The sequence below is a fragment of the Diadema antillarum genome, unplaced genomic scaffold (genome assembly GCF_040938485.1).
Source record: "Diadema antillarum isolate AM-2024a unplaced genomic scaffold, OU_Dant_1.0 seq00001048_RagTag, whole genome shotgun sequence".
Lineage (NCBI taxonomy): Eukaryota > Metazoa > Echinodermata > Echinoidea > Diadematoida > Diadematidae > Diadema > Diadema antillarum.
In genome coordinates, this window is record NW_027271878.1 from 282,394 (window position 1) to 293,073 (window position 10,680).

At 39.3% G+C, this 10,680-nt stretch overlaps 1 protein-coding gene across 1 annotated transcript in view; it reads right to left on the minus strand.

Moving 5' to 3' along the window:
- The window catches only part of LOC139743096 (kinesin-like protein KIF15), a 61,564-nt gene extending 51,259 nt beyond the window's left edge, over positions 1-10,305 (minus strand). The window contains exons 1-8 of the mRNA XM_071653604.1: positions 10,205-10,305; positions 7,862-7,892; positions 7,212-7,386; positions 5,902-5,978; positions 5,011-5,048; positions 2,941-3,041; positions 1,760-1,939; positions 126-227 (exon numbers count right to left, since the gene is read on the minus strand). Coding sequence (XP_071509705.1) covers positions 126-227; positions 1,760-1,939; positions 2,941-3,041; positions 5,011-5,048; positions 5,902-5,978; positions 7,212-7,386; positions 7,862-7,892; positions 10,205-10,211 — 711 coding nt within the window. The 5' untranslated portion in view covers positions 10,212-10,305. The remainder of the gene's footprint in view (positions 1-125; positions 228-1,759; positions 1,940-2,940; positions 3,042-5,010; positions 5,049-5,901; positions 5,979-7,211; positions 7,387-7,861; positions 7,893-10,204) is intronic.
- Positions 10,306-10,680: the final 375 nt, after the last annotated feature.

The following is a 10,680-nucleotide window of genomic DNA, read 5'->3' on the forward strand; positions in this document are numbered from 1 at the left end:
AGTTTGTAACAAGTACATGGATCTATTCGATCTTATTGCTTAAGATATTGTGCTAGAATCTAATTTCTTATCATTGATTTTGTTGATTTTAGGGTCTTTTCTGAATTTTTCTGGTGTAGCTTTACCTTGGACTCTATGGAAACAGTGAAGACTGCATGACTCCTCGAGCTCTCCCTGTTCATGGACGTTGCTGCTACTCGTCGGTTCACCCAGCCACATGTCAGAACCTGGTGATCAGAATACCACAAAATCATATATAACAGATTAGACTTACTTAATACTTTTGCAGATAAATACCATTCAAATCAGTAGACCTCTACTATTCTGTGTCACAATATCATTACATTTTATCGCTGGATTGCTTGTGGATAACGAACTTAATTGAACTTGTAAAATGAAAAGGTCAATATTTAAGTTGTTTGATGTTAAGGGTAAGGAAAATGGGTTGTTTATTTTACTATTAAAAAAAAGAAGAAGATTGTCTTCTTTCTTTTTATTGAAATCACTGTTACTCTGAATGTCCCTATCTACATATTAGGGGAAAAATTAAGACCTGAGTGCATGATATACATGTCTCAAAAACATGTACCTCACTTTAATAGTGAATACAAGTCAATGTTTATAAAGCCCAAATGAGTAATTGCATGTACATATATCTATCATTTCACAGGAAAGCCCAGACTTTCTGTACTGTATGTCATCACTACTGCATCTACGTTTCCTTAGATGACAAAGATAAATATAAATACAGATAAATAGAAAAACATAGATATATAAATATCAGGGCTTGACACAAACTCTTTACTCTGGTGGCTCATTGGTTCCATTAATAAGACTGTTAAATCTTAAATATTGCTGGCCCATACAAAAAACGACTTGGCCTGAAATAAATCAATCCAATTTGAATCATAGTTACCCAATCAAGCAACCAAAGATATCCTTTTTGGAAATTTGGTTGCCTGACATCAATTTCCAGTTGCTTCGGGCCACCAGGCCACCGCTTTATGTTGAGCCCTGTATATATTTTCATATACATAACATATGTGACCGTGCACCACATAACGAACAAAAAGTCGCACACAGTGATTTTGTGTGAGGACTGAAAATAGGTGAAATGGGTCAACCTAACCAATCTTGAGTTTTTCATATTTTCTGAACGAGCAAGTCTTCTTCTATATTACATTAAAGTTTGGGATCATAAAACAAACAGGAACTTGCGTTTTCAGCAGTTTTTCTCGAATACTTTTTGGTGGAATAGTGTGATTAGTTGATTCTCATAGAACCCTCATCCCATTTCTCAAAAACCCTGTCCACACACTTCACTTTCAACTCCAATAACTTTGAAGAGAATGATGCTACTGCATTGAACGTTGGTATTAATCATGTACAGAATGTGCTAAAGAAGCATGCTTAATCTAAACTTATTCTGATAATCCCTTCATTGTTGTTGCTCCCGTGGTCAACATCCTGTTTTTTGTTCAATTCATTCCACAGCTGGCATAGCTTGGTAAAGATTAAGCGCTTGAATACACCCCGTATTTCAGAGCCTGGTTTCTCAGTTCACACTTTCCAGGGGGTGTCCTTTCTTTCCAATATTTAGATAGGTTAGGAGAGTCCATTTGAATTGAGTTATACATCATTTTAAAGCTTAGTCTGCTCTTTCAGAATCTACCCTTAACTAAAAATCCATGTCTGGTGACTCTTTGTTTGTTTTGTGATGCAGGGTCACATATACACACATTCTAAGTTTAGCCCTTACATCATATGCTTCACTAGGACTGGAAACGACCCTTTCGATGAGGCCATCTACGAAGACTCCCTTCTTCATGTTCTCCCTGAGGTGGAGCCCCATGCAGGCAGGGTCCAGAAGGTCAAAGATTTGTTCATTGTAGATCTCCAGGAAGGAGCAGCGGCAGAGGAACTCAAATCTGTCTCCATGCTTTTGGGTTGGGGAAAACAAGATGTGCAAATAGTTGTCTAGCCATCCAAGTCATTAGAGGGCTGGTATATTATTGGTTGAGCTGAGGATTAAGCTTTTAACTTCTTTTTGTGAGATACTTAGAAACCACTTGATGCAATGTTAAAGAGCATGTGATTCTACAAGGATTTTAAAATTCATCTGATGAAAATCGGTTTTAAAATGGCTGAAATATCCAAAAACAAAGTAAAACAATGCCATCCCAATAAAAGGTGGGTCCCACCTTTTATTAGGATCACATACGTGTAGTTTTGGATATCTCAGCCATTTCAAACCAATTTCAATCAAATAAACTTTGAATTCCTCTTAGAATTATATGCTTTTCAATATTTCTTAAGAGGTTTCTCGTTACCTCAACAACAACAAAATCATCATCATATCAGGACTTTGCTGCTGTACATAATAGCTCTGAGATAACAGTCATGCAATGACACATTGTCAGGGACAATTAGACAAACACCGCATACATGTAGTATACAATGCCTTATATGAAGACATACTTTCACCGCTGTTTGAGTGAAACTCTAATAAACAAGAGAATACCATGCAATATTTCTGAAGCAAGTTATTTTTACTGCATAAAATGGAACGAGACATTGCTAAATTTCGACACATTTTTCATCAAATATTTTTGCAAAGTGAAAGTCTCATTGAAAGTTAAACCGAGGGAAGAGAACTAAATAAATGTGCCACAAGAATGACAGTCAAGAGTGTGTGTAGCTGCAAACTGATGCAGTGTTTCAGTGACTTGGTACTGTATAGTGAACTTTGTACACGCACACACACACACACACACACACAAAATGTATTGTCACTTTCACCTAGGGGGAAATCAACCAACACTGCACATGCTAGCTAGTACAGCTCTGCTATTCCAAGAGCAAACAAAAAAGACGAAATTTCAGGACAACAAAACGTCAACATCATACTTTTCATTCTCCCCCCTTTTTTTTTTTCTATACCTTTTCCCGCTCTCTGTTGACCAAGCTGAAGAGGTACTCAAAGCTCCGTGGGATCACACCCCGCAGCTCATGATGGAAGTTATCGCCATCCTCAGAGGGGCCTGTCAAAGGAATGCAAATCACTGAGGTCAAGCATGAACAATTAATTGCAATGAAAGTCTGAATCAATGTGACTCTTAGATGAAGTTCAGAAATTCAACATGGCAGGAATAGACACTGGATGTGTACATGCATCACTGCACAATGATTGTAGGTTAAAGATTTTGTCCAGGGATCAAAGGTCAAAGGTCTGTCCAATCACGTATAACTTGCCTTCACACATTGTCAAGATGTACTATAGACCTATTGGGAGAATAGTGTGATATGGCGGAGGCATGGCAGTCATCATAACAAGTCATCATTTTCTAGTTCTTACATACATGTACAGTGTTTTGCATTGAATGCAAGATCGCTCTGATCTCGCAGTATATACAAGCAAGTGCAAAAAGATTTACTGATGCTGTCTTCACCACCCACATGCGCTCAGTTTTGGTATTTGCATGTCAGGGAATAGCTGAGTGGTGTTGGACTTTTGCTTTAATTAAAGGGGATGGCTAGTAACTGATCAGTGGGAATCAGTGGGAATGCTGTGGGATGATTGTTCCAATTCTTGTGGGATTCATTTAAGAGAACATTTTGAATATATCTATTGTTGTGTGAAAACTATTTGCTTCAGAACGGTCTCATATTCAAGTAATGTGCAGTTTAATGCCCCGTCACTGTACAGGTATGCTAACCTGGAAGCATTAAACTGCACATTACTTGAATATGAGACCATTCTGAAGCAAATAATTTTCACACAACAATAGATATACAATGTATAATGTACTCTTAAATGAATCCCACAAGGATTGGAACGATCATCCACCAGCATTCTCACTGATTCCCACTGATCAGTTACTAGCCATCCCCTTTAACATGTGGTGGAAAACAATAAATCCAATATAGATAGGATTGCAAATTTCCTAAGAAGACAACCAAACTTTGGGTTAGTTATTTTGACTTTCATGTTTTAAGAAAGGAAACAAATAAGAAAAAGTTAGGACTTTTATTTTGCCTCAAGATAGTAATATTTAGCCAATCTGACAGCAAGGTACAGTGTATGTAAGATTGAATGTACTTTAGAAGAAGACAAGGGAAAATGGCAAAGATGTATGCCAAGCAAGCACATTAATTGTGCATACATACATACACCCTGTATATGTACAGTATGCTTTACATGTGACCACATTTCTTGCACAGGGGTAGGTGGCAAACTAAATTATATCAATCAGCGGTCTATTCATAGTAAATCAATGACTATGTAGGTTCCAAAAACCCATTCACTGGATCACTCACTGCATGCGATCACAAGTCCTTAAGCAATTGCCAGATTACAGACTGAACTGTCTCAAGTTACATAAGAATGCACTTGAGAGGCACTGGCGGCATTAAAATTAAGACTGACCTATGCACTCGTAGGAATCCTGGCTCTTAAATGAGGTTGAAAACAACTAGAAGTCCATTTAATCATGGTCTTCATAAAGTAAACAGATAATTAGGTCAAGTTTGAGGTAACTGTCAGCGATGCTTTTAGTCACTATGGTTGCCAAGGAACTCCAGCCTTGCCTTCTGACTGGTCCTCAAAATCCTTACAGTCTTTCACAAATTGGAAGTGTTTACACTCACTGATATCAATTATTGTTCATAACATGCACATGTAATAAAGTAAGATTATTGTGAAATATTCCTTATGAATAAACTATCTCTCCATGCTGTTTGAAAAAGAAAATACATTGAACACTCAGTTCTCCTCTGTCAATTCCCACACTTTGCAATGGAAATACAGAGTACTCACTGAAAAAGAATAACAACTACACAATTCTTCACGTCCTTGTGTGTGTATGTGTGTGTGTTTGTCTGTCTCTCTGTCTCTCTCTCTCTCTGCTCGGGGGTGGGTTGGAAAAGATTGGAGTAGACACTGTCATCTATTTTGAGTCTACTAAAGGACCAAGATTGTGTGAAAAGCATTTAGTTTGAACGTCAGCTTACCTAGCATAGTGAAAGTCTTGCCAGATCCTGTCTGTCCACTGCAAGGTTGATAATGAGAAAAGGCAGTTAATCTTGTGTTGAATAATCCATTGGGGCCCTGAGAAAGACTTACATACAATGTATACAGATGACATCTGTATTGCACGAAAGTATTAATATTGGCACTGTATGCTATTTGGCTTGTGCTTGTTATTGTAATTACAGTATGTTTTCCGTAGTGTTAAGCATATAGGAAGTATCCAATTAATGTGAGGCCTAACTATGAAAGTTACTAGTTAATAATTAATTGTTAAAGTTAAAACTAGTTAATAGTACAAGTTTATATATGAAATTAATATGTTGGACAAGAGCATTCATTCTAGAGAAAACCAAAGAGCTTGATTTAATTCCTCTAAGTTTTTACCCACATAAATATGTAATAATATCACATAATATGTATTGAACGGTTCTAATAAATTATGGAAAACAGACTAAAAAAGCAATAATTCGGGTCCATTGCCAAGTGATGTACATACAATGTATAACAAGAGCTCACAAAGGTATTTGTCTCTTGTATTATTGTATCGGGGCAAAGAGTCACTTTGCCTAAAAAATGAATCAGATGTGATTTATACATCAAGTATTTTGCTTTCATTAGGGCAATTGACAATCTGTTAGTAGAAGTTACAACTTACATCCATAGGTACATCTCACTTGGTACATCAGATCTAGTGTTTAAACATAATTGTATTTGTGATATCCAGTGTTGCTGAACCCTAGATTACCATTTTTATATAAAGAACCTTCTACATGTACATTACCATTATCATATATCTCATACAAGTTGTATGTATGACTTGGGCAACAGCATTTCTGAGCAATATAAATGGACCATTGAAAAGAAGCACTTACTATGCAAATATTGTTCCATTGTAGCCAGCAACACAACTCTCAATTATGCTCTTTCCCACAGCTGTGAAGACAGATTCCTGATTCAAAACAAACGAAAACAAACGAGACTGACAATATTAGCTAAGTATCAGCTGAGCAACACAAAAGTAGGACAAAAAGAAACGCATGATTGTATGTTAATGCAAACAAAACATTTAGGTCTTAGCAATCCACGTTTCACTGCATACATAAACAACACAACTGTTTCGTCCATATCTATCATGACTAGAGGTTATGGAGTAATATTTGAGTATACCACTGAATACATTATATAGGTAATACCAGGATATGTTATCAAAACAAGGCGACATAGACCCCGTTTCCGGTGCGGGGCTGGGCCGAGCCCAGCCTCAATTGTGGGGCTCGCCCCGCAAATTTTGTCCATTTACACTGCCGGGCCCGCGCTTTTAACTCAAACCTTTCAATATTTTGTCATAGTGGCGCTCTGCTTGTAAACAAATGCAATTTGGTATAGTCTGGTGTTCAGCCCCTTTGCCAACTGAATTCTGTGGCGACGAAGTTGCCGTTCGGGCAAAGGCCTTTGCCGAAGGAAAAATCCTTCGCAGGACAAAACCACCTTAAACTATACTAGTTTTCGACATTGAGGGGGTTAATATCCCAAATAACAAAATAGTACGGGCAGAGGGATTGGAAGCCAGACTAAAATTGGCCGCGCATTTGGCCCAGTTTGCGTTTACACTGAGAAAAGGCCGGGCTCGGCCGCGTCGAGACCACCTCCAGAGCGTGGGCTCGGCCGCGGCCGAGCCTCGCACTGTAAACGGGGTCTTACACTATGTTATATTGAACCTCCTTGATTGATGCTTACATTTTTTGACATCCCTCCTACCCCCATTTTAGGGCTTTATAAGTGAAGTCAGTGCACAAGCTATTCCTCCCCCCCTCCCCCCCCCCCCAAAAAAAAAAGAAAAAAAGAATGGCAGAATACTCTGTTGTGGTTGTTGTTGCTGCTGCTTATGTTTTTGTTCTCCTTGCCCAATAATGAGTATCAATTGCAATGGGTGAGTACATGTAGGACCTTTGCATTTGCAGCAACCTACCCACATTATGCTTTGGCTGTGCAGTCTTCCCTCATCAAGACTGAATGCTAACCCACAGGTGAAACCTTACCTGTGAATCACATGCAAGCACAAATTAGCAGTAGAATCACATGACCAAACAAGAAGCAAGAACTGCATAGGTGACAGTGTATTTCTGTGGCAAATAATTACTCATCACTTATATTGTTGCACCCTCAAATTGCCTACAAGTACCTGTGTTGTGTTTCCGTCCGTAACATGGTCATAGGTGAAGACTTTAGGCTCAGGTTTGCAGTGCATGATGATGGTGTCCGGACGTCTGACCTCAAGACATTGGCCAAAGTCCAGGTCACTGTCCACTGCTTCTGAGGGACGGACTCGGACGTACACCTGAATTGAGTCTCCCTCACTTCACACACAGAGCAGGGAGGTAGGACCCAGAGTAAGAAGCATTGGTGAATGATATGCAGCCAAAATAGGCAATATATGCCAACCACAATGAATATAGGTCTACTACATTTCATTTCCAAGTATTACTGTAAAAGATAATTTACAGGCTCTCCATAAAGTGAGTGCAGTTTGCCATGTTAGAAAAAGACAAAAATAGCATAATGCTGCAAAGTTGACACTAGATAGAATAGAAATCATGACTTCAGAACTTGATTATAATGGTCAGTCATTTTGCTTATTCAATTCTCACTGATTTTCCCCCAATTACAGGTCTACTGGATACAACTGTTGCAAATTCAATGTTCATAATGTGTGTATGTCCATTCAGCCATCACATTCATACAACTAATAATATAATAATAATTTTTAATACAGAATCAGCACATCCTGTCTTTTCCTTTTGGTAACCAATGCTACCTGATAAAAAGTCTTACCTTCCATTGCTGCCTTGAGACTTGTCTTTTTCTGATGAGAAAGAACAGAAATGATGTTCATGTATGAAATACACTGTAACCTGGTCTTTCGCTGTTGTCATTTTCCCCCTCACAGTAATTCACAATGCATATCCACCTCACAATAATTCACAATATTCACCTGTACGTCACTAATAACTTAACTTGAAATGTGCACTGATAATTTCAGAATCACTGTCAATGATAAGTTGGTTTGACCAAATGTAAGCTTACTGTCCTACAATTATTTTTGTCAAGTGTATGGTGGATTTATCATGGGCAGGGACTTGTATGCACCCTCCACTCTCATTGGCCAGGCCAATGGGTCAGTTTGTTGTTCCACTTTGCACATGAGCAGAAAAAAAGGTCATTGGTACAAACAGGCCCGTCTGTTCTTAAATCTACTGAGATAAGAGATATCAATGATTATTCATGAATGTAATCCTTATAAATGGAACTTGCCAGTGCATCCACATGACACTGGCAGCAACAAAGTATTTATCTGCAGTTTACCTGAAGCCTGGTATTCATAAAAAATGTTTGTTAACTCTTACGTGTCACGTTCGCATGCCCGACTCAGTCAACAACATGCCATGTTCACATATTTTGCTCAAATGCACAAACCCACCGAAACCGATTGATAATCGCCAAATGCCAGAGTACAATGAAAGCTTCACTCACAAATCTACAACATTCTTTGCACATGTAGCTTGCATTGCCTTGTAAGCCTTGTGATCGAAATGCAGTTATGGTTTTTCTAGTGAATTCTAAATCTTTGTCGTGGTATTGTCTGCAAATGTCATGCCTCCCAATCTGGAAAGTAATGCAGCTACTGGTCATTTGAAAGAAAATAGTCATAGCTTTGACCCCTTTGTTGTAAAATTTACATCACTACAAAGCCTGGAATTTCTCTCCAATTTTGCTCATTGCATGTCTGGCATAAAAGTTTCAGTAAAAAGTTACATGGCTTAAAGAAAAGGCAAACAGAATGCTTTCCAAAAGAACTTCTGCCTTGCAGTCTCAGATTAATGTGGCACACAAAAGACTTAATCAAATGTAGTCAATGAAAAACAATGAAATGGCAGCTTGTTAAAGTTTTGACTGACCATTCTGGTCACAGTTCATTCTTTGAACATCAAACTCCATAAACATTACATCGGGCAAGTTTATTCATTATGTTGCTTTGAAAATAAAAGGAAGTCCTTATAGTATAACCAACTGATAGTGATAAAAGTAAAACAGAAAGGTAATTTGTACCAAAATGCCAATGAAAAATGTGCACATGAGCCAATTACGATCTACAGACTGGCATTATACTCATTTATAGACAACATTCATGACAATCATCTACATTGACGCGTATTGTACGTGCATGTATATCCTACTTGTACATAGCACTTCAGAATTCCAAATCTACATAATGTTTGTACTACAACTACACACTGAGTCTGTGGCAGGGGTGGGTGCCTGCTGCATACACACACCATCAGTCATCACCACAGCACAGCTACAGCTTGTACGACAGACCACCAGTAACACCAGTCGACGGGGTCGAGCAGCAGCACTCACAAGCACAGAGCACGAACTGTATCATAAAAAGTTTAACCTTGACATCAGAGACTCCAACTCTCCCGTTTTCGACGGGAGATCTCCCGCCGAAAGCCCATTTTTGCACAATCTCCCGTTCTCCCGTTTGAGATTTGATTCCTCCCGCCCTGACTCTGTGTCTCCCGGTGGAAAGGATCTCTTACTTATTTCTATCGTATGTTGAAAAAATAAGCCTTAGATAGCAACAGAGAACACCTAGAATCCTAGGAACTTCGCGCTTCGCACACATCAACTTGGAGTCTCCCGTTTGCTAGGGGTTTCGGGCGGGAGAATCTCCAGATTAGAAGGTGCTTGGGGTTGGAGTCTCTGTGACATTGTTTTACTAGACTCTAGCTACACAGCTTTTGTCGCTTAAATATAATCAACTAGATCTAGAGGGCACAACAGTAGCTGCGCAGGACAGAAATGCCCAAACACAAACGGCTACATTGTGTTTATTGTGCTGTAGCCGTAGAACTTGCACGTAGCTTGCCCGTCTGAGCTAACGGCAGTCAGCCGGTACTTGTACAGCACAGTGCAGTGCAGTGCCACTGCTAGTGGTGCTGCCCGATGCCCGCGCCGTGGCGCCGGTGGTACACCGTGAAGTAAGTAGTGGACTGTCTGGTACATTATTACACAGTTGTAAACTGCCACGATTAAAACACGATATTTCCTTATCCCTTCTTGAAAAAGCTGTTCAATACTATTATTGAAAACGTACAATGAAATAACACTTACTGCTCATATTCGCCGCTGGAGTAAACACCACTGTCTTCAAGCAACGTCATCAATTTGGCGTGTTTTTAACGTTCAAACGTTCTTCTTCTTCGAAATTTGCCTCCAAAATGACATAGTACAGTGCGCCATCTACGTTCATACTGTTTTTGTGGCACGTCCAGCCAATGCGCATACGAATAACGCGAACAATACGTTCAACAGATCTGTTCAGCCTGCACGGTCAAAGATGGTTTTTTTTTTTTGGGGGGGGGGGGGGGGGGGAGAAGAAGGAAAAAAGAAAAAAACAAAACAAAACAGAACAAAACAGGTCCCGAGCAGTCCGTTTTGTAACCATTCAGTTGTAACGGTAGACCATAAGTACATGTACTAGTATTAGTAATGAGGTTAGTGCTTTGAGCACAGGTTACAATTAATATTACAGGGGCGTCGATGTCCGATGGGGGGGGGGGGGGGGGGGGGGGGCAAACATTCCTTCC